Below are 26,033 nucleotides of genomic sequence, written 5' to 3' on the forward strand. Positions count from 1 at the left end.
ACCCTAGCCTTTAGAAGGCCGAAAATACTTGTTTTAAAAGTTTTATGCCTGGAAATACCATTACTACTGTTAGAGATAATCGGAGACATGTCCTACATTGGAAAATGAACAAACCAAATGTGTGCATATAAGCCTAGGAGGATCTCCCTCTATCACCAATTGGCTTTAGAGTATTGTGAAACTCATAAGCTTATATGTTGTACATGTTGTTGGATCTAAAACGATCATACACATAGTATCAGAGCCGGAGCAATGAGCAAGTAAACCGGATACATCCTATGTTGCACATATTGGTCGACCTGAAACGATCCTATAAGTACAAACACATCTAAATATATATAGTTCGTAGCCAAAACATACGTCAATAACATCACACTCTAACCATATTTATGTTTTGAAGTACAATCACTACATTAAAGTCCTAATCCCTTTCCATGTTTTTTTTTTTTTTTTTTTGGTAACGGCGGAACCCCAACTACGAAGCAGACACATTGGCCCCAACGCAGCGAGTAAACCACCGGGTAAACCGCAAGCCGACCCTCACGGTTACCAGGTAAAGCAACCTCAGGTGAGCTCCCTTTTTGAACGAGATGACAGTGCCAAGAATCGAACCCGGGTGGCTCCTTTCACTGGAAGTGTCGGTGTCGGTGAGCTCCCTTTCCATGTTTTGACTGCCAAGTAGTCCTACCTTTCATGATCTCACCACCACCACCACTACTTCCAATCTCAAGTTCTAGTAGATGCTCAAGTTCAACATGGCCGTTATCGGCAAGCTTGTCATCGTTGGTCCCCACAACAAACGTGTGGGACTGCAACACGTTGTCATTCCTACACTCTTGGCAGTACTCTAACGCCATGTTAACTATCTCATACTTCTCCAAGATGATCCTTGGAACACTCTGCGACAACAACAAAGCATTTTCTTTATTACTCTTTCGATGAGTTTACAACATCTTTAAATAATGATCGAATCGAATGTAAGATAAGGTAGTTAATTACCTTTAGGATCCATCCAATATATCTAGCATTGTTAACATGTTGGTTTATGTTATAATTCAGTAGGCTTATAACTACCTTTAGTGGTTTGATTCTTGATGTTATAATTCAGTAGGCTTATAACTACCTTTAGTGGTTTGATTCTTGATGTTATAATTCAGTAGGCTTATAACTACCTTTAGTGATTTGATTCTTGATTTAGAATACTAATAATGAAGTGTAAGAACAAAGATGATAATGGAGAGAAAGAAAGAAACACTTTGTAAGTGTGAGAAATGGTGCAAGTTTAATGCTTGCATTCATGAGTATTTATAGCCTAAAATCTCAATATAAAAATACATACTTTGTGTACCAAAATTGACTATATGTATACACCAAAATTGACTATCCATATCTATATTATTATTATTATTATAACACTCCCCCTTGGATAGCAATTTTATTTTGTTGAAGATCAACTATAAATTACTGCCTCGTTAAAAACCTTGCTAAAGAAAACCCAGTGGGAAAAAACTTTAGCTAAGGGAAAAAGAGTGCAGCATGGAGTTGACTCCCCCTCAAGTAGACATCGCTTCAGCTGTTACATCTTTTGAACATGTCTCATGCCAATGTTATGAACGTGTGTTCTGAAAATAGCAGTTGGAAGTGCTTTCGTGAAAAGATCAGCAGAGTTTTTGCTGGATTGAACATATCTCATTTCAATCTCGTTGTCCTTAATGAGATTTTGAGTGTATGAGAAGAATCTAGGAGGTATGTGTTTGGTTCGGTCACTTTTGATATACCCTTCTTTCATCTGTGCTATGCAAGCTGCATTATCTTCATAGATAATTGTTGGACTTTTATCGCGTTCTAGTCCACAAGAATCAGTAATGATTTGTGTCATTGATCTCAACCAAAAACATTCCCGAGTAGCTTCATGTAATGCAATCACTTCGGCATGATTTGACGATGTAGCAACAAGTGTTTGTTTTTGAGAACGCCATGATATTGCAGTACCTCCATTTAGGAATACATATCCAGTTTGAGATTTAGCTTTATGTGGATCAGATAAATAACCTGCATCTGCATAACCAACCAAATCTTGTTTTGATTCGTTAGAATAAAATAATCCTAAATCAGTAGTTCCTTGAAGGTATCGAAATATGTGTTTGATCCCATTCCAGTGTCTTTTGGTAGGAGCAGAGCTGAACCTTGCCAACAAATTAACTGCAAAAGAAATGTCAGGTCTTGTACAATTTGTAAGATACATAAGAGCTCCAATTGCACTAAGATATGGTACTTCTGGTCCAAGAATGTCTTCTTGATCTTCACATGGACGAAATGGATCAGCTTCAACATTGAGTGATCTAACAACCATAGGAGTACTTAATGGTTTTGCCTTGTCCATATTGAAACGTTTCAAAATCTTTTCAGTATATGTTGTTTGATGTACAAGTAAACCATTAGGCATATGCTCAATTTGTAAACCAAGGCAATACTTGGTTTTTCCGAGATCTTTCATTTCAAATTCTTTCTTTAGAAGTTGAATGGCTTCATGGATCTCTTTATTTGTACCTATGATGTTAAGATCATCAACATAAACAGCTATGATCACATATCCGGATGTTGTTTTCTTAATGAAAACACAAGGGCAAGTAAGATTATTTGTATACCCTTTGCTTATCAAGTAATCACTTAATCGGTTATACCACATACGTCCCGATTGTTTTAACCCATATAAAGATCTTTGTAATTTAATCGAATACATTTCTTTGGGTTTTGCATTTGATGCTTCTGGTACCTTAAATCCTTCAGGTATCTTCATATATATATCACTATCAAGTGATCCATATAGATAAGCAGTCACAACATCCATGAGATGCATTTCTAAATTTTTAGAAACTGCCAGACTGATTAAGTACCTAAAAGTAATTGCATCCATAACAGGAGAATAAGTTTCTTCATAATCAATTCCCGGTCTTTGAGAAAAACCTTGAGCTACAAGTCTAGCTTTATACCTTGTAACTTCATTTTTCTCATTTCTTTTTCGGACAAAAATCCATCTGTATCCTACAGGTTTCACATCTTTAGGAGTGAGAATGATGGATCCGAAAACCTTTCTTTTATTGAGTGATTCTAATTCAGCTCGTATTGCTTCTTTCCATTGAGCCCAATCATGTCTATTTTGACATTCAACCATAGATGTTGGTTCTGGATCATCATCATTATTCATGATGTCATACGCAACATTAAATGAAAATTTCTCATCAAGATTTTTCATTTCATTTCGGTTCCATAATACTTTTGAATATGCATAATTGATTGCAATTTCTGTATTGACATCATCAATCTCCTCTGCAGTAGGAGTACTGATTTGTGGTTCTTCTTGAACACTTTCTTTTACTTCATTATCAGCTGATTTTCTTTTTCGAGGATTTTTATCCTTTGAACCAATTGGTCTTCCACGTTTCTGACGTGGCAAAGATTCATGAGTGACGTTATTGCCAGCTTTTGGAATTTCAATTCGAGCTGGAGTATTTACTGCTGGTATATATGATTTTGTCACCGTTTTTGTATCTGTAAATGCATCAGGCAATTGATTTGCAAGTTCTTGTATATGCATTATCTTTTGAACTTCTGTCTCGCATTCTTTTGTGCGAGGATCAAGATACTTTAATTGAGGTTCACACCATGAAACATCATTTTCTTTATTTTTCATTTCTCCCCCTAATCTAGGGAACAATGTTTCATTAAAATGACAATCAGCAAAACGTGCTGTAAAAACGTCACCTGTCATAGGTTCAATATACCTTAATATTGAAGATGTTTCATATCCAACATATATTCCCAACCTCCTTTGAGGACCCATTTTTGTACGTTGTGGTGTCGCAATTGGAACATACACTGCACAACCAAATGTTCTAAGATGGGAAATATTTGGCTCTTGACCAAAAGCAAGTTGTAGGGGGGAATATTTATGACTTGCACTTGGTCTGATGCGAATCAATGCAGCAGCATGTAAAATTGCATGACCCCATATAGATACAGGGAGTTTTGTTCTCATTATCAATGGTCTAGCGATTAACTGTAAACGTTTAATCAATGACTCGGCTAAACCATTTTGTGTATGCACATGAGCAACAGAATGTTCAACAACAATTCCTATAGACATGCAATAGTCATTAAATGCTTGAGATGTAAATTCACCAGCATTATCAAGTCTCACCCTTTTAATGGTGTAATCAGGAAAATGAGCTCTCAATTTAATAATTTGGGCAAGAAATTTTGCAAATGCCACATTACGGCTTGATAACAGACAAACATGAGACCATCTGCTAGATGCGTCTATTAGAACCATGAAATATCTAAATGGTCCACATGGTGGATGAATTGGTCCACATATATCACCTTGAATTCTTTCAAGAAACATTGGTGATTCTTTCTCAACCTTAAGTGGTGAGGGTCTAGTTATCAATTTTCCAAGAGAGCAAGATGTACATGGAACCATTGTATCATGATGGATTTTTCTATCCTTTAGTGGATGTCCATGAGTACATTCAATAATCCTTTTCATCATTGTTGATCCTGGATGGCCTAATCTGTTATGCCATAAACTGAATACACCAGGATCAATATATTTTTCGTTAACTACCATATGTATTTCTGGTACATTTATATGTGTATAATGTAATCCAGAACTAAGTCTTGGCAGTTTTTCAACCACATGACTCTTGTCAGTGATACTTAAATATTTCTCATTTTCTGTTGTCACTGACTGATAATCATACCCGTTAAGGTATATGTCGGAGAAACTCAATAAATTTCTGCTTGACTTGGGAGAAAATAAGGCATCATTTATTAAAAATTTTGTACCATTTGGTAGTATGAAATTTGCCTTTCCTATCCCTTTTATCAAGTTAGCAGGTCCTGATATTGTATGTATAGTTCCTTCCGTTGGTTTTAGATCAATAAAATATTTCTCGGATTTAAGTATAGTGTGTGTAGTTCCACTGTCTGCTATACAGAGATCTCCACCACTTGATTGATGTTGTATTCCAGCAAAATTCATATTGAACTTCATATATAAGAAATAAATAGTGAGTACATTAATATTACACAATATTTTAAACGCAAATAGATAGTACTGAAACATTTAGCAAACATAATGACAAAGACAGACGATATTAAATCGTTTATTTTTCAAAAAAACACACAACTTAAACATTCAAGAAATCTTCATATAAATCAGATGGTTTCTCAGTGACTGTTGGATCAATATTATCCACAAAATTTACTTCCTTTTCTTTACCTTTCAGCGAATCCTGATACATCTTAACAAGATGTTTAGATGTTCGGCAAGTATTAGCCCAGTGGCCCATTCTACCACATCTGTAGCAAGATTCTTCAGAATTTTTAGAAGAATTTTCTTCAACATCTTGTTTAATGGGCTTGTTTTGTGGTTGATATTTATATTTTCGTGGATTACTATTTCTTTGATCACCACGGCCACGACCACGACCACGTCCACGCCCATTACCATTACCATAAGGATGGTTTCTACCATAGTTATGGCTTTTGGCATGATGATGGTGATGGTTATTATAACCACGACCTTGCCCGCGTCCTTGTCCCTGTTTATAATTATTTGCAGTATTTGCTTCAGGGATTGCAAGTGTACCAGTAGGACGGGATTGCTGATTTTTCATTAATAGCTCATCATTTTGCTCTGCAACTAAGAGATATGAATTAAGTTCAGGATATGTTTTGAACTTTAGCATTCTCAAATTTCTTTGCACTGTGATGTTTGCAGCATTCATTGTGGAGAAAGTTTTCTCCATCATGTCTGCATCACTAATTTCATGTCCACAGAATTTAAGTTGTGAACATGTATTATACAGAGCTGAGCTGTATTCATTTACTTTCTTAAAGTCTTGGAACCTTAATGTTCTCCATTGTTCCATTGCAGCTGGAAGTAAAATTTCTCTTTGATTATTGAATCTGCTTTTGAGACCTTCCCATAAAACATGGGGATCTTCTACAGTCACATAATTATTTTGTAAGCATTCATCAATATGTTGATGAATAAAGCAACATGCCGTTGCTTGTTCTTTTTCAGAACAATTGTTGTTTTCATTTATGGCTTCAAGAATGCCCATTGATTTAAGATGCATTTTTACTTTTATAACCCATGGCATGTAGTTGTTTCCAGTTGATTCTAAAGGAGTAAATTTAAGCTTTTCCAGATTCGACATTTTCTATTAAAACAAACATCATGATAAATTATAGTCACTTTATATTCATAAGTATATAAACATTAAACATAAATTTAATATAACATAAATGATAAGTAGGTGACAGTGTCGACCATATGTAAGTAATCATTAATAAATGTTATATAACATAAATATAAATATTAGTAAACATAAATGATAATTAGGCGACAGTGTCGGCCATATAAATGTTAGATAATAGAAATATAAATGTTAGTAACATAAATGATAATTAGACGACAGTGTCGATCATATATTATTCAGGTGGTATAACCGACCATATATCATTTTGGTGGTATAACCGACCATATATCATTTTGGTGGTATAACCGACCATATATCATTTTGGTGGCAGAGCCAACCATATTTAGTATTAAGATTATCGTGCTGATAACGTGTTATAATTCAGTAGGCTTATAACTACCTTTAGTGGTTTGATTCTTGATGTTATAATTCAGTAGGCTTATAACTACCTTTAGTGGTTTGATTCTTGATGTTATAATTCAGTAGGCTTATAACTACCTTTAGTGATTTGATTCTTGATTTAGAATACTAATAATGAAGTGTAAGAACAAAGATGATAATGGAGAGAAAGAAAGAAACACTTTGTAAGTGTGAGAAATGGTGCAAGTTTAATGCTTGCATTCATGAGTATTTATAGCCTAAAATCTCAATATAAAAATACATACTTTGTGTACCAAAATTGACTATATGTATACACCAAAATTGACTATCCATATCTATATTATTATTATTATTATAACAGTTTATATCTAAATCACTCCATGTTGGCTAATATAAAAAATAATGAAGGTATTATAAGCACTAAGAAACCTTTATATACACATTAATTAATGTTTGATATATAGGTGAAAGAGTAAACTAGATCACTAACCGCTAAACCATGACAAACATGGTGTACGGTGTTCTCATTGCGTGTTGACCATTTTTGATTATCATAATTAACTATAGGTGGTGTATCTACAAAGTATTTATCAAATTCATCTCGTACTTCATCTGGGAATTTAGAAAGCTTTCTCGTCTCTGTATTCATCATCAGCCAAACACTACAACATATAGCACAAGAAATATGCCCTGCCATCATGCATAAAAAAAATTCTCGATTTCCATATAAAAATGTTTATTACCATGAAGCTCTTATCAATATCTCCCCTGTTTTTGCGTCGCAAAGTTTCCAATTCGAGTACATACCAATTTTTCCATACGCAGCTTTCCATGTATCAACTTGAATAATGTCACCACTGTAATAGTGTAATATAGTAAGCAATTAAAGAATGCCAGAGCATATTAAAGTCTAACTAATATGACAATATGTTTAACTTGATATGTGTATTCTAAATGGTTTAAGTAATAATTGTTGGATTAAACCAAATAGTCATTGGCCTAGTGTTGAAGGTGTGAAGAATTTGATCAAAGGAACAAGACGTGACTTGATGAACAAGGCGCTTGACTTGGTGAACAAGTCGTAGGGAGCTTGACTTGGTGAACAAGTTGTAGGGAGCTTGACTTGGTGAACAAGTCGTCGTAGAGATTTTGTTGCCTTAATTAAATCTTCTAGTAGGAATGGAGTATGGAGCAAGTAATAGATATATGGAATGTCTTTTACTTGAAGGACAAGTTTAACTTGGTGGACAAGTTTAACCCTTCCTATAAATTGTAACCCCTAGCCTCATTGTAATGTGTGCACAAAATTAATAGTAGAAAATCTCTGGTTTGCGCTCGTGGAGTAAACCCTTCTCTGTGTTTTGGAGTTGAGATATAACCACATTAAATACCCTGTGTCGTTTATCTTTTTTTATTTATCGTTCTAGCTTTATTAATCGTTTTTCGTTTGTGGGTTTGGTGGTTTGATGAATCACCTATCTTGTTAGGGTCTACCGAATTCCTAACACCTAGGTCCATCATATTGCGGTAACTTTGAAACCTTGAGGTTGATCAAGTCCAAGCCAATAAATCGGCATATTCATGAATTATATATAAATTGCTTATAAAAAAATCAAAAGGTCATTGGTCTAGCGGTATTGAGGTAACGCTAGCCTCTAACTAAGAGGTTGTGGATTCTACGTCCCTGGTAAACATGTATATATTCGTAAAAAATTCGTGTAGCTGTGTGATTTTTGGTTTAAAAAAACTATAAAAAAAAGTGTAGTACCACATTGGATAAGAGTCCACTTCAACTAGCATCTTCCCCATCACCCAAATGAGGTTCTTCTTGCACATCTCAGGTGATAAACCTAAGCCGTCACCCAAGAGTCCTATTGCCTTTATATGGTTAATGGCTGTTTCCTGCGAACTCTACTTGAGATTATAAAGTGTTCTATACCAATAAATAGACAAATGACAAGTCACAATAATGCTTTATAAGATATCAATTTTACCATATATACACCTGTAAGATATTCATTAGTGTTTCTATAGAAACTTTTCGATCTGGCCCAGTTTCATAGGTTCTAACATCGAAGTTCCGCCTGAATATAAAGCGATCTACCATCCTTCCTACATCAAGATCAATAACAGAACTCGAATCTATCGCCCCAACTCTTGTGACAGTTACCTTTGCAGGAACATTTACTTTTAAACCCCATGAAGAAGCTGCATATTTTGTGTTTATGCTTCCATGCATATGTATAGTTCGTTTTGCGCCTCGAAGATTACTAAATGTCATGCCATGGTTCCAGAAAGAGCTCAAACAGAAAGGTGCGCTAACAGCCATTATAATAGTTTTTGATAGTAAGTGAGTTAAAGTAGATTTGGCACTTCGCAATGTATATAGTTTTGTATAAAAACTCTATATATGGTCGACCATATTTTTTGAACATATATATAGATAACACCAAATTGGTTAAGTAAGCTACATTACAAATTAGAGAACATTTATGCAAAGATAGTCATGGCCTATATATTGTGGGTACATTTTAAAGAATGAGAAGCGGCCACCATCTATAGAAGAATTAAAATGCATAGCACGGCTATTCGGCCAACATCTATCATTTTTATCTAAAATTGTATATCGAAATTATTACTAATGAATGACTTATTGTGCAACAAAAAGAGTATTAGATTACGTTTGATGTCCTTTTAATTGAAAGTGTTGAACCGTCTTTTATTTAGTGCGTTTGTTACTGACATTTACTTGGTCGTTCCAGCAATCAGTGTTGAATCATTCAAAAAAATTTTAAACGCTAGAAATTTACTATCAAACCTCTCTAGCAAGCAACTAGAAGAGGTGAAAAAACAATTTACATATGATTACAAAGCTAATTTTGCCATTTGAGGGGGATTTTCCCTCTACGAACAAGTCAACGAAAAGAAAAATTAAAAATTGAATCAAATGACGCATCCTTCTTCATCGCAAAAGAGGCAAAAAGAACACTATTCTGAAATCTCTATATTATCCACAAGGTAGCAATTAAAATGGCGAAGATGTTCTCTTTATGTACCAAAGTTATGTTCCATGTATCAACCCAACCGAGAAGCTCACTATAAAGACAAAGTTGATAGCATCAGTACCAACCCACCTTCGAATCATACTCCAAATAGCAATATCACAAATGAACAAAGTATGCGATAAAGACTCAACTTTATGGGAGCATGAAACACCTCGATACATCTGCGGGACAAATTCAGCCTCGTGGGTAAACGATCCAGTATGCATCTCCATAGAAACACATTTATTTTTCTCGGCAAAAACTTGAACCATCTTGTGCTAGAAGAAAGCGAAGGAAGTAATTTATTATCAATGGCCACTCGAGCACTCTTTACCGATAACAACCCATCAACCTCAAGCTTCCACCACCACATGTCCGGACCATCTACCAAAGTAACATGACGGACTTCCGCAGCAAGAAGATCAAGCGCAGCTTTGTTTTTAGATTAAATCATTCACAGTTGAAATACCCTCCCAAGCATTCAACATATCCTTTAATATACTCCTGAATTAATATCAACAACACTTATCGAGTGTCGATTATTGACGACTTGACTGTCGTTTAGAGCCTAAATTGAACTTCAGGCATGTTTAAAATTCATGAAAATTTGATTCTTGTCTCATTTTTTTAACCTACTTATTGGCCGGAGGTCTATTTGAAATTAATCTCTCTATCAATAGAACATTGAGAGAAGAGTCTTTACTCTTGGGTGTTTCACTCTGTGTAGAGAAATGATTTCTCTTTATTTTAGTATAAGGAAAGAACAGTCTACATCTTACCTTCTCCATACTCCACTTTTATGAGATTGAGTTTTGTTATTGTTATCGTATTACTTATCAAAGAATTATATTTGTTAATTTAATCATTTAAAAGGTTAACTATACATTAACTGCAGATTATTAATAAAGTTTATTTAGAATTTATTATCAAACAAGTTATTGTTATCATAACTAAATTCAATTAGAACCTTTAAATTATTTAGAATTTAAATTATTTAATGCTTATTTATTCGGTTTTATTAAACACACAATTATCCATTTGACTAAATTATGACTTCGGAAGTTGATTAAATTTATTTCAGAAAACGTAGAGTTGTTATTGCTGGTAGAAGTTCTAGTCTAAAATAGTCTGCGCAATTAATGTGTTATTAAGAACATTCGCACAAGTAGTCAAGTAGATACAATATTTACTTAAATTTTTTTAGACATATATACGGAGTATAATTTTGCGTATTTTTAATTAATGTACAGTTTTCAACATTATTTAGTTAATGTGGGGTGAAGTTTAAGCCACTGGGCTTTATGCGAGAAAAATGATGTAGTTACTACTTACTAGTACTAGCATACATCATAACTACATAAGAGAACATTGTTCTTGTTACACCATTGTCATATTAGTATCACTTGTTAGACCACATATAAAGAAAGTGTTTGCCAATGTAAAACGTACGAAGGATGAGGTGTTTTTGATTTTTTTTACTTTTCTTTAATTCTTTTAATACAATTTTCATCATTTTTTTAACTCAACCTCCAATTATATTTTGCCATATCAACCATAAACGCCATAAACAACCTTCCCCATAACAATTTCATACTTAACACGTGGTATATTCCAATAAAATCCTCTCATCCACTCCACATTAACGCTACCATTAGACCGATTGTATCGGTATCATCCAACAGGCGTTGGAATCGACGTGGAGCCAAAGCAACGCCTGCCGCTGGTGTATTGCGGAGTTGCAGGGGGCCGTTGCGGCGGCGTTGGGGAGAATTCAACGGAGAAGGCAACGGACGTTGCGGACAGGTGACGAATTACAATTGGTTCATGATTTTTTGACTGTTTGAAAATATATATATATATATATATATATATATATATATATATATATATATATATATATATATATATATATATATATATATATATATTCTGATCAGCTAATTTAAATTATATTAACATATACATTTGCAACATAAACAAATATATACATTCAGCTACATAAACAATGGCACCGATAAGAGCTTCGTTCGACTTTCATTTTTGAGGTAATACAACGAGCGACTGGAAGTCATACATTGGTGGAACGAAAATGGAATTTAACGAGTTCTACATTAATGACTTTGATTTTTCAGTGTTGGAGAAGTTACTCAAAAAAGAAATATTTTTCCCATTTTCGAGTATTTAGTATTTAGACGAAGAGAAGACAGAAGTGATGTTCCTGTGTAATGACGTATGGAAGAACCTTAAAAAACGAGCCAGGAAAAATGGTATCGTATTCAATTGTATGTTATGGATTTAAACACATGGAAAAATAACCCGGTCCCTTCCGATTCTGGAAGTAGTTTCAAATCAGGAACGTCGATGAAGTGAGACTTTTAATAATTGTAACTTTCCGTTTTTAGGACTATTTTATGAATTTAAATTATGTCTTTTTCTTAGGATTTATAATTATGTATTTTTCAAATTATGATATTATTTATATGTCTTTTAAGATTAACTAGTAAATGATCCGGTACGCGCGTTGTTGCGTGTGTTCGGAACTCTATCTCTCAATTATCGGTGCAGTTGGTAGCATGAACTGGGATGAAGCCATTGACTTAGCTATTTCGAAGAATTCGCTTCAGCGGGTGATTAAACTAAAAAAGTCTTTTTGGCCCTTCATCATTTTGAATCGAGACCCGGCTCGCATCGTTCCAACAACTGTATAACAGAAAAAATCTATCAGGATACATGAGTGGTGTAGAGATTTTGGATACATGATACATGAAAAAATCCATCAGGATACATAAGTATTTGAAGTAAAGTATTTGAAGTATAGTAGTGTAGAGATTCTGGATGTGGCTTGTGTTATTATAAGTTACATGAAGAACCATTATTAACAGTAACACCATAAAAATATCGACAACAACAACAACAAAACCCAATACCACATAAGTGGTGTATGAGCATAAAAAGATTCATTAGTGTGATTTTAATCTTTAAAGTGGCTAGTGTTGCTTTAAGCAATTACAGCTTTTGCCAAAGTACTTAATATTAACAGTGTACAATATGTTTAAGTTATTGTTAGTTTCATTGGTTATATAGCGTTTAAATTCGCTATTGGTAAGAATAATTACCTGTAGGCTGTAGTGAATGATTCTCTTTCGACCCGCTCTCTTATTTGCCAAGATATCGATAATATTTAGTTATACCTATACAAAAAAAGAACCAACATCATTAATACCTTAACAACATAATATACAAAAAATAAAATACAAAAGACAGACTAAAATAACATAACAGTATATATGCAAATAATCTTTTATACAATACTCTTTCTAACTGTATACAAACAATTTCTCGTAACTGTATAAAAATAACACACACTTGATAAATTTTATTTTTATTTTATAAAACAGCATCTTGCAAATGATCTGACTGCTGCTGTTACGTGCAGCCATATAGCAGGTTCAACACGCCAGTCCCATTTTGAAACCAATCTAAAACCCATTTATATTTGATAAACCCAAACATATCATATATAATCTTGAAGCTTTTCGGGTCTACTTTATAACCCACTTAATTGTTATTGCCAAAACTTTATCACTATCAACTTATGAACCTGCAAAGTAGGCCCGAGAGTCATTTTTGATATTTTTACTAAAACCTTAATAATCTTATGACACAAGCATGAATCCATCACAACTGGGCAGCCCAGATAAATTTCACAACTGATATGACTTTTTGAACGTGCTGACAACTTCTGTTTCTTAAAACCCTACATACGGGTCAAAATATATCCTTATGACCTGTATGAGTCGTAATTTCTCACTTCAAGCGAAATATATTCAAAACTCATTTCCAAGAGACCATTACTTCTAAACTCACTTACCCGACATATGGAACGTCTACATATTGATCGTTACCCATTTTGACACTTTTTGACCACAGATGTCAAGTGTTTCATATAGCCCTAACCAAGGCTTTCCTTCATTTTGGCTGTAATTTTACGATCAATTCACCTCCAATGGTCTAACAAATCAACAAAGCATTTATATAACTGAGCATACTCAATTAAATACAGGGATTCAAGCATAAACTAAATTCAAAATACAACTAAATAACAAAAAAGTAAAACAATCAGCAAAAAATAAAACAAACATTAACAAATGCACTCACTATGAAGAGTAGATTCATCGGTGCTCCCAACTGACAGATTAGAACCAACTACATTCGACAAAGCCTAATCAATCAAACCAGTAGATAAAACATCCTCATACACACCTATATCTAAATCCAAAAAAAAAAAAAAAAAATTCAGTATCACAAATACGACAAAACAAAACCATACTCATAACATTAATAGATAATGTAAGGACGTAAAAGCATTACCACTTCTAAGAGGCTGTAAATTTGTATGAGCACTTGTTACAGCATCAAAACTAAATTATCCACCAGCACACAATAAAGGAGATCCAGATACAACCGTAGAAGAAGATCCAAATGTATTATTACCAAATCCCTCGTCTTCGCAATCAATTAGTTTAAAATTGTTACAAATGTACAGTAGTTACTCAAATAGTTTAAAATAGATTGAAAAATTACATAGATTAAAAGTAAAATAAAGGCATATTTACATACAGAATAGTAATTTTGTAACATCCTCAACCAGGCCTAGCTGTAAGATTACTAGTTTGCCCTTAATTATATGTTGTGTTACTATATGCTTTTATTTTAATTTAACATTTATAATTATTTGATAATGTGGTTAGGACCAGTTTGTGACAAGGGTCATAGAACAGGTTTGTTTATTTGATTTGTGCTTCGTTTGGGTTGCCAAATGATGTACGAAGGATATCAGATAACTGATATATACCCTTATGTTTCACAGTATAGAATTTAATCCCAAATAAAAGACTTGTGTCTATCTCTCTTTTGCATTTTCCAGAAACTTACACACACACACACACACACACACATACACACACACACACCCGTACCATCATCTTCATCTAATCAAAACCATAAAATCTAATCTTTGATCTAGAGCTCAAATTATTCACATCTTCTTGTTCTGTGTGATTTTGTGATCATTTTAAGGTAAGCTTCTCTTTGATTCATGTCTTGATTCTTGCTTAAATTGGATTTTTGTATTCATATGGGTTTTTGGTGTTTTGATGCTTGATTCTTAATCATAAGTGTTTGTTGTGCTTAATTGATGTTAGATATATGTTCTATATAGTTTATATGATGTTTTTGAAGTGGTTTTGGTATTAGATCTTGCAAAAATCATGATTTGGGGTCAAAAAACGCGAAAACAGCGAGCTAGACTTTTCTAACAACTCCCACACTTTTGACAGCTCAACCACGCGGTTGAGTACACATTTGAGAGCTCAACCACGTAGTTGAGGGCTTAACTGTACATTTGAGGTCTCAACCACGTGGTTGAGCACTGATCAGCTTTTGATAAAATTGTTAAGTGCATAACTTTCAAACCGTAACTCCGTTTTTGATGAATAAACTATCGTTGGAATCATCTTGAAGTTTACTTTCCAATGATAAGGTTTTAAGAAGCTAGATCAAACTTTATTTTGGTCATAAGTAAGGGTTTTAAAGTGTATGTCTTGTTTTGCACTCATTGAGTGTCGATATTGTTTGAGTTTATGATGTAGGCTTATCATATAGTGAATATATGATGGTATGTGCTAATTTATTGTATGTATTGATGTTTTATGTTATGCTTTTTGAAAAACCCGTATAAACAGCTGCTGCTACTGTTCTTCATCACTCGCACGAGTGAGCCTTCACTCGTACGGTTGGGGTGGTCATGAAATGTCCCGTTCTTATTGATTAAAAACGTTCCATATTAATTGATTTCGTTGCGAGGTTTTGACCTCTATATGAGACGTTTTTCAAAGACTGCATTCATTTTTAAAACAAACCATAACCTTTATTTCATAGATAAAGGTTTTAAAAAAAACTTTACGTAGATTATCAAATAATGATAATCTAAAATATCCTGTTTACACACGACCATTACATAATGGTTTACAATACAAATATGTTACAACAAAATAAGTTTCTTGAATGCAGTTTTTACACAATATCATACAAGCATGGACTCCAAATCTCGTCCTTATTTAAGTATGCGACAGCGGAAGCTCTTAATAATCACCTGAGAATAAACATGCTTAAAACGTCAACAAAAATGTTGGTGAGTTATAGGTTTAACCTATATATATCAAATCATAATAATAGACCACAAGATTTCATATTTCAATACACATCCCATACATAGAGATAAAAATCATTCATATGGTGAACACCTGGTAACCGACATTAACAAGATGCATATATAAGAATATCCCCATCATTCCGGGACACCCTTCGGATATGATATAAATTTCGAAGTACTAAAGCATCCGGTACTTTGGATGGGGTTTGTTAGGCCCAATAGATCTATCTTTAGGATTCGCGTCAATTAGGGTGTCTGTTCCCTAATTCTTAGATTACCAGACTTAATAAAAAGGGCATATTCGATTTCGATAATTCAACCATAGAATGTAGTTTCACGTACTTGTGTCTATTTTGTAAATCATTTATAAAACCTGCATGTATTCTCATCCCAAAAATATTAGATTTTAAAAGTGGGACTATAACTCACTTTCACAGATTTTTACTTCGTCGGGAAGTAAGACTTGGCCACTGGTTGATTCACGAACCTATAACAATATATACATATATATCAAAGTATGTTCAAAATATATTTACAACACTTTTAATATATTTTGATGTTTTAAGTTTATTAAGTCAGCTGTCCTCGTTAGTAACCTACAACTAGTTGTCCACAGTTAGATGTACAGAAATAAATCGATAAATATTATCTTGAATCAATCCACGACCCAGTGTATACGTATCTCAGTATTGATCACAACTCAAACTATATATATTTTGGAATCAACCTCAACCCTGTATAGCTAACTCCAACATTCACATATAGAGTGTCTATGGTTGTTCCGAAATATATATAGATGTGTCGACATGATAGGTCGAAACATTGTATACGTGTCTATGGTATCTCAAGATTACATAATATACAATACAAGTTGATTAAGTTATGGTTGGAATAGATTTGTTACCAATTTTCACGTAGCTAAAATGAGAAAAATTATCCAATCTTGTTTTACCCATAACTTCTTCATTTTAAATCCGTTTTGAGTGAATCAAATTGCTATGGTTTCATATTGAACTATATTTTATGAATCTAAACAGAAAAGTATAGGTTTATAGTCGGAAAAATAAGTTACAAGTCATTTTTGTAAAGGTAGTCATTTCAGTCGAAAGAACGACGTCTAGATGACCATTTTAGAAAACATACTTTCACTTTGAGTTTAACCATAATTTTTGGATATAGTTTCATGTTCATAATAAAAATCATTTTCTCAGAATAACAACTTTTAAATCAAAGTTTATCATAGTTTTTAATTAACTAACCCAAAACAGCCCGCGGTGTTACTACGACGGCGTAAATCCGGTTTTTCGGTGTTTTTCGTGTTTCTAGGTTTTAAATCATTAAGTTAGCATATCATATAGATATAGAACATGTGTTTGGTTGATTTTAAAAGTCAAGTTAGAAGGATTAACTTTTGTTTGCGAACAAGTTTAGAATTAACTAAACTATGTTCTAGTGATTACAAGTTTAAACCTTCGAATAAGATAGCTTTATATGTATGAATCGAATGATGTTATGAACATCATTACTACCTTAAGTTCCTTGGATAAACCTACTGGAAAAGATAAAAATGGATCTAGCTTCAATGGATCCTTGGATGGCTCGAAGTTCTTGAAGCAAAATCATGACACGAAAACAAGTTCAAGTAAGATCATCACTTGAAATAAGATTGTTATAGTTATAGAAATTGAACCAAAGTTTGAATATGATTATTACCTTGTATTAGAATGATAACCTACTGTAAGAACAAAGATTTTTTGAGGTTGGATGATCACCTTACAAGATTGGAAGTGAGCTAGCAAACTTGAAAGTATTCTTGATTTTATGTAACTAGAACTTGTAGAATATATGAAGAACACTTAGAACTTGAAGATAGAACTTGAGAGAGATCAATTAGATGAAGAAAATTGAAGAATGAAAGTGTTTGTAGGTGTTTTTGGTCGTTGGTGTATGGATTAGATATAAAGGATATGTAATTTTGTTTTCATGTAAATAAGTCATGAATGATTACTCATATTTTTGTAATTTTATGAGATATTTCATGCTAGTTGCCAAATGATGGTTCCCACATGTGTTAGGTGACTCACATGGGCTGCTAAGAGCTGATCATTGGAGTGTATATATGATGATGTAGCGTGAGGGTACGAAATAGTATTATTTTTAATACAAAATACTACAAAATATGACACAAGTTTTATTAATTTACGGATGGGATATACCTAAACCTTGCTACAACACTATAGGCAGTGTACCTAATCGTAGAGTAGTGTAGTTTTTAGTAAGTCCGGTTCGTTCCACAGGGAGCTAGTGATTACGTACTATATTTTTATAAAACTATATTTATATAAATATATATATATATATATAAGTAGTAATATTATTATAAAAGGGGGGTTTTTACCGTTTAATGACCGGTTTGTCGATTTTATATTTTTAAGCGTAAAGATAAATGACAATAATTAAAGTGCGTAAAATAAATAAATGACGATAAATAAAATAACAATAAATAAAATTGCGATAGAATATGAAATAAAAGGATTATGCTTATTTAAACTTCCGTAATCATGATGTTTGACGTTTTGATTTTAATTAATTGTTACTCGGGTTAATTGTCCTTTGTCATGGTTTATTTGATACATATCTGGTTTTTATCCATAATAGTCCATCGGTCATAAATATAAAGTGCGAGTGTCCTCGTCAAATTACCCTTATACCCGAAGTCAAATATTCCAACTAATTAAGGATTTAAACTGTGACGCAGTTATCACTTCTGTCAACAATTACACCAGTTATCACTGTATGTAATCTACCCCTGTTTTGATTAGATATGAATATTAATTTACCCACTTGATCAGTTTGAATAATCAATTACCCAACCCGAATAATTAATTAAATGATTATAACAGATTCCATATGAACATCACTAAATAGGACAACCATAATCATTATTAATTATTAGGTTAATTAATTTGAAGATAGGTTCGACAGACTCCAATGAGTTGTCACTCAATTAGACAATACCCCCCATCTATTAATAGTCAATAGTTCAATTTCCACAAGTGTCGGTCTTTTGCCCAAACCTTAATTATGGTCCAAAGTTCAATAACCCCTTCTTAATATTTTAGCCCAACATCACGATTACTTCGGCTCAAATAAGCATAATAATAACTTAGTTACGATACATTAATGTAAAAAGGTTGAACATAACTTACAATGATTAAAAATAGCGTAGCGTTACACGGACAGAATTTCGACTTACACACTCAAACGATCTCTATCATAAATCTTATTATTATCATAATTTAAAATTAAAATTAAGATTATTGTTATATCTTATTAAGTTAACATTATGATAGAGATATAGAATATAGATATTGATAATTGATATTGATAAATAAGAAAAAGATAGAAAAAGGTGTGTTTTTACATTACGATTACAAAGCCTTTTATAGGCGAATTTAGAAATTGAATTTTCACTTATGACCCCTGAACTATGCTCAATTAACAACTTTTTATTATTTAATATTATTCTTATTATGAATTATTTAAATATTATATTTTATTCTTGTGCATAGTTGACTCGTAATTTTTACACCGTTGCGTCGAGCGTTGAGAGTTGACTCTGGTCCCGGTTCCGGATTTTCGAACGTCCTTGCGTACAATTTTATATTTTGTACTTTGCGTTTTGTAACTTGTACTCTTGTCATTTTTAGACGTTCCTCATCAATAATTTGAACCTTTTTGATTGTATCTTGTACTTTTGAGCTTTTTGGACCTTTGTGTCTTCAATTCGTCGTTTTCGCCTTTTGTCTTCGCACTTATTTAAAATAAACGAATATTACTTGAAAATGGAACAATTGCAACTAAAATCTTGTCTTTCTTGGGGGATTTTGCTATGAAATATATGTTCCTTTTTAGCCTTATCAATATCCCCACACTTGAGCGTTGCTTGTCCTCAAGCAATACAGTCTTGAAATAATATAATACATCACACGAATCACTTCTTTATTCTTCACACTTTGTACATCAGTAATTTTGATAGAGCGGTATAAACAATGATAGTAACGATATGGTTAAAGGTGGGTGTGTCATCCACAGTTGCCTTGGGTTTAGGACAACGACACTTGCAATCAAATAGCCGATTTACTTTCGGTTTCCAAAGCAAAGTGCACATTTGAAAGGCGGTTTACAGTCCCACATGACTATAAAAATTTAGATCCTTTAAGGAAATTGGATCTTTATGAAAACATTTGATCTTTTGAAAATTCAAGCTAGATTTTACCCTAGACAAGTTTTCTGATTTGATCCATCATCGGTGTTGCAAAATATATTTGTGGATCAATATTTTGGCTAAAACTTTTAGGTTCGTGTAATCCACTGCTATCCCGGTATCGGAAAGTACACATCCAGTTTACTTGTTCCGTATATTATCTTTCGGTAAACTACCGTCCGGTTGTAAAGGAAAGCGATGAACAAGAAACTGTTAAGGCAATGTCCCGTGACATGCAGATGATTATGGTCTTTTAACGTGTCGGATGCTAGAACTATCCTTGGTAGGAGCGATAGTAAAGATCATCCTATGATTTTTCGGTCTGGCACAAGGTCCTGTCTCCGACCATGCTATGCAACCACCGTTCTTACGGTTGACACCCGATTTGGTTCAGGTGACCTAATGAATTCCAGGTGAATTCCTAGGATTTTACGTTCAATGGTAATGAACGCATTGAAAATGGGTTTTCAGAAAACAAATCGGTTTGTATTTTTGATCAAAATATTTTCTCGTTCAAGCTCGAGTTTAGATATCATTGAATTCCATGAGTTTGAATTCTCAATCTTTAAGGTCAATCTCAAGGATTGAGTAATATCAGTCTTAAAAGCTGATTTTTAATCTTTAAGGAGATTATCCTTTCTGGGGATCTGATTCATTAGTCTTATCAAGCTAATTTGCACGGTGCCTCCCCATTGTACGAGATAAATCCTTCTCATGGTTAGGATAAATCTGACCACTTGGCGACCCTGTTTGATGCTGAGGTCCGTGGATTTCCTGCTGATTTTAGAGATGACTTTTCTAGATTTTTTGTCAACCTACAGCTGGTCTGGACGACAACTTCTTGACCTAAATCAAGAAGCGCGTGTCTTTTTCGGAAGACTTTACTTCCTTTTAATGATGGAATTGATTCATCGTGTAGATCCATCTTTCTTTCAAATATATTACAGTAAACCGGGTAAAACTGATTAGTATCATCCAAAACAAAAGTACCTGCAATAATCTTGTACAAAGATATGTGATAGATAATTTTTAATTGAATAACTTGGTACATTCTCCCCACACTTAGTTTCTTTCTTTGCCTTTTTATTCTCCTTTATTCCATTTTAAATGAATTCAAGCATTTTAGGTTGTTTCTCAATTTATGTCCTTTCCGAGGTAACGATAATTTTGGCATTAACACCTAGTTTTATCGTTCATAAATATGTATAAACATGATTTTGAATTCATTTAGTTAAAAAATTTTAAAATTTTCATAATATTTAGAAAATAAGCCAAGTATAAACCCGAGAGAATTTATAACCCTTCCCCACACTTGAGATCATGCAATGCCCTCATTTGCATGAAATCAGACTATAATTATTAATTCATGAGGGTGATTAGTGTAGAAAAGTGATTAAAAATACTCAGTTTGTAATTACAAAGCTCGTCGAATGATAGATGGCGCGTCTCATCGTTCATTCCTTCATTTATTATATCACATTTGTTGTTTTGCATCTTGTCGTCAAAATCAGTACCTTTTTCTGAACTTAATGACAGTCTTTGAAAGTGCGTTATTTTACCCTGTTTTGTATATAACATAAAATACAAACATACATAATTTTGAAGTTGGGTATATTACCCCACGTTCAAAAATTTATAAAATCTAATATTATTTTTTTTGGCATACTTTAAATCAATTAAATTAAAAATAATGATAACAAAATTTCTCGTCCCGCCCTCGGTTAAAGTAATTTCGGTTCAACTACCTAATCTTCAACTCACGACGAATTTTAGAAATCATTTTTTTACTTAATGAAATAAAGTAAATTTTGTTTTTAAATTCACACAAAACTTAAATTTAAAAAGCATATTAATTTCATATAAAACCTACAAAATAAAAAAAATCAGAATGGGGGGAGAAAACTAGTTCTTTAGTGTCTGCTAGCGGAAAAGACCAATCGAATTCCATTCTCGGAACTACACGAGAACAGAACAACTAACTCCAAACAGCATTTTCTTTTTAGAATATTTGAATCTCCTCACACTTAGGTAGATGTGGTGTCGAAATTGTGATTAACTTCATCGTCAATTTCTCTTGGACCATAATCAACTTGCATATCTGTGACTTTTGCTTTAAGCCAGTGACCAGCTTTTTCCGTAATATCCACAAATTCAACTAGCTTCGCCTTTTCTTTAGGCGACAGATTGGATACTAACCGGTTATATAACCTAAAGGTTCCCTTACTTTTAGCATCAATAACCCGTTTAAAAAGTTTCTTCATTGAACTGTTAATAACGGGGTTATTTAATTTCGTATCAACTATGGGGTTCTTTATTATCAAGTCATCATTAGGTGTTACTTCATTTTCCCCACACTTAGGCGTTCTATTATTGTTAAGCATTACCGTTGGAGTTGGTAAAACAACATGGTTCTTACCAATCGTTTTTGTCGGTTCAACGGTTTTGGTTTGTGGATATTTAGACTTTCGAATCATAAAGGTGATCGATTTCTCATCATTACTAAGTGTCATTCTACCCTTTCTTACATCAAATAACGCCCCGGTGGACGCTAAGAATGGTCGACCTAAAATTAGAGGAACGTTTGAGTCCTCTTCTATGCCAATGACAATGAATTCGACTAGAAAGGTTAAATTACCTACTTGAACGGGTAGGTTGTCAGCAATTCCAACTGGGTGCTTAATGGTTTGATCAAGGAGTCGAACACTCATATCCGTTGGAGTTAACTCACCTACACCTAATCTCTTATATAATGAAAGAGGCATAACACTCACACTTGAACCTAAATCTGCTAGTGCATCATACATGACACAGTCACTAAGTAGACAAGGAACAATAAATTCACCCGGATCACCTACCCTAGGTGGAGGATTTGGTGGAACTGTCTTCACCGGGTTTACTTCTACTGTTTTTGTTTCTTGCACTTTTTTATTCTTCTTCTTCTTCTTTCCAGAGGTATCACAAACTTTATTACTTATTACTTGCTCATACTCAACTCCTTTTCTTGGAAACGGGATGGGTGGTTTATATGGTGCCACCACTGGCTTTACATACTCGGGTGGTGGTGGTGTAACTTCTTCATTGTTACTCTCATCTAAAACCTTCCCATCTTCTGATGCTGGTTTTTCAGAATTTGTTGAAACCATATTAACATTTTCATTCCGAGGATTTACTTCAGTATTACTCGGTAGCTTTCCTTGTTTCCTTTCACTCATCAATCTAACAAGAGTACCTACTTGTTTTTCTAGATTCAAAATAGAAGCTTGTTGAGTTCTAAATGACTGATCAAACCTCTCATTCATTTGAGTTTGAGTTTCAATAAATTGTGTTTGAGATTCAACTAGCTTAAATACCACTTCTTCCAGATTTGACTTTTTCTCTTCGGTTTGTTGTGGTGGTTTATACAAGCCAGGTCTTTGTTGATTGAAAGTGTTGTTTTGAGTTGGTTGGTTATTCGTACCTTGTTGGTTGTACGAGTTATTGTTGGTTCCATTTGGATTGTAAAGAATGTTTTGATTTTGATTGAAGTTTAGCCTTGGCGGTTGATAATTATTCTGATAACTATTTTCCAGCCTTTGGTTCATGTAGACAACATTCTCACGTTGTTCCATCGTTTGTTCAATGTGACAGTCTTTCATTAAGTGTGGTCCACCGCATTGCTCACAACTGATTCGTATTGCGTGAATATCTTTATTCATCTTTTCCATTCGTCTCTCGAAAGCATCTATTTTTGCGGAAACGGAATCAAAGTTATGGCTAGAATCGGCTCTAGCCGCTTTAGATGAACGATATATATCTTTCTCTTGGTGCCACTCATGAGAGTGGGAGGCTGTGTTATCAATAATTTTGTAAGCTTCAGTTGCGGTTTTCTTCATAATGGAACCACCAGCTGTTATGTCGATGTCTTTTCTTGTAGCAACATTGACACCTTGGTAAAATATTTGTACTATTTGATAAGTGTCTAAACCATGTTGAGGACATCCTCTCAACATCCTTCCGAATCTTGTCCATGCCTCATATAATGTTTCATTTGGCTTTTGCGCGAACGTAACAATTTCTCCTTGAAGTCTCACGGCTTTAGATGCCGGAAAGAATCTTTGAAGAAATTTTTCAACTAAGACATCCCATGTGTCAATCGCCCCTTCAGGTAACGATTCTAACCAATCTTTGGCTTCTCCCTTTAAAGTCCAGGGAAATAACATGAGACAGATCTGCTCATCTTCCACTTCTCGGATTTTGAATAGTGTACAAATTCTTTTAAACGTACGAAGATGTTCGTTGGGATCTTCTTTTGGCGTACCACTATATTGGCACTGATTAGTTACCATATGTAGAATTTGTCCTTTGATTTCATAATCTGGAGCATTAACTTCTGGCTTAATAATGGCGTGACCTTGGCCCGTGCGTTTAGCTCTCATTCGATCTTCCATACTTAGAGGTTCCGTTACTTCCATAATTGAATTCGTTGAATACGAATCACTAGAGGACTCTGATTTAACGGTTTGTGGTTCAGGATCTTGGAATTGTCCTTGAATATCCTCCAGTTTCTTAGTTGTGAAATCGGGTTCAAAAGATGGATTGTCGGAAATTTGAATTGGAGTATTTGTTCGAATGGATGATGATTCTAAAGAAAAATCAACGGCGACAATATTTGCTAAATGTCTTGATCGAGTTACAGGTGGTGAACGTATAAAAGGTGGTGAACGTCTTGCTCGGTGCATTCACTGAATATCCTATTAGTTTTTAAAAGGAAAGAAAAATTATAATAAGTTATCCAATCAATAGACTTTTCTGATTTTGCCTACGTTTCGAATAGCCAAAAGATGCAGCAGAGGGGCAGGATTCGTTTGGTCTCAATATAATTGAGTACTGTTTGGCTCCAATAACCCGGTCCACGTACAAATCCAACTATTACTACGAACCAGAAAATTTTGATGTCTATCAATTTAACCACTTAAAATAAATTTTCGTAATTTTAAGAAATTTAGAGAAGAAGTAGAAAAAATTCTAAGTCCTAAAAACTAGAATGGCGAGAAATAAGAAAGAAATAGATTGCGCGTCGAAAAATGTCGAAAAATAAAAGGTCGAAAAATAGGCGTCGAAAAATAAAAATAAGAAAGTAGCGCGAAAAACGGCGTCGCAAAATTCTAAAGCACCTAAATCTTAGTCTAAGGAATAAGCACTTAAGGGATTTTACGGCAAACCTAAAAATTCTAGAAATAAAAATAACTATGCAAAACTAAACTTAATACTAAAAATTGTAACTATAGTCTAAAAATCTAAAGGTAATAAAATTTAAAAAAAAAAATTATTATTTATTATTTTTAAAAAAAAAAATTTTTTTTAATTTTTTTTTTTTTTAAAAAACGAATTTTTTTTTTTACAAATTTTTTTTTTTTTTAAAACGAATTTTTTTTCTTAAAAAAAAAACGTTTTTTTTTTACAACTTTTTTTTTTTAAAAAAACGATTTTTTTTACAAATTAATAATTTTTTATAATTATTATTTTTTTTCAAAACTTTTTTTTTAATTCATTTACTATTCATGAATAGTAAATGAAAAGAAATTAATTAATTTACTATTCACATGAAAGCGACATGATAGAAATTATTAATTACAAGTTACATAATATACCCCTGAAGTATTTAATAAATACGACTTTTTAAAATTTTACGTATCAAATTTTGATTCTAAAATATTATTATATTATTATATTCTATTTCAATATTATTATATTATTATATTCTATTTCAATATTATTATATTATTATATTTTATTTCAATATTATTATAATTAAAAATATAGCGTTTTAGCGCTCCCCGGCAGCGGCGCCAAAAACTTGATGATGTAGCGTGAGGGTA

At 33.3% G+C, this 26,033-nt stretch overlaps 1 protein-coding gene and 1 non-coding gene across 2 annotated transcripts; one reads left to right on the forward strand and one right to left on the reverse strand.

Annotated features, from left to right (window-relative positions):
• Positions 1 to 571: 571 nt before the first annotated feature.
• Positions 572 to 8,979, reverse strand: LOC139842977 (palmitoyl-acyl carrier protein thioesterase, chloroplastic-like). Its single transcript, XM_071833072.1, has 7 exons — positions 8,656 to 8,979; positions 8,419 to 8,552; positions 7,394 to 7,507; positions 7,141 to 7,312; positions 7,017 to 7,037; positions 1,000 to 1,047; positions 572 to 899 (listed from the first exon to the last, which is right to left on the reverse strand). The coding sequence occupies exons 1-7, from the start codon at positions 8,977 to 8,979 to the stop codon at positions 627 to 629; spliced, it is 1,086 nt and encodes a 361-aa protein (XP_071689173.1). The 3' UTR covers positions 572 to 626.
• A 15,156-nt stretch (positions 8,980 to 24,135) lies between these two features.
• LOC139845895 (small nucleolar RNA R71) lies at positions 24,136 to 24,242 on the forward strand. Its single transcript, XR_011758648.1, has one exon. It is a non-coding gene; the product is annotated as a small nucleolar RNA R71 (small nucleolar RNA).
• Positions 24,243 to 26,033: the final 1,791 nt, after the last annotated feature.

The sequence above is a fragment of the Rutidosis leptorrhynchoides genome, chromosome 4, assembly GCF_046630445.1.
Source record: "Rutidosis leptorrhynchoides isolate AG116_Rl617_1_P2 chromosome 4, CSIRO_AGI_Rlap_v1, whole genome shotgun sequence".
NCBI lineage: Eukaryota > Viridiplantae > Streptophyta > Magnoliopsida > Asterales > Asteraceae > Rutidosis > Rutidosis leptorrhynchoides.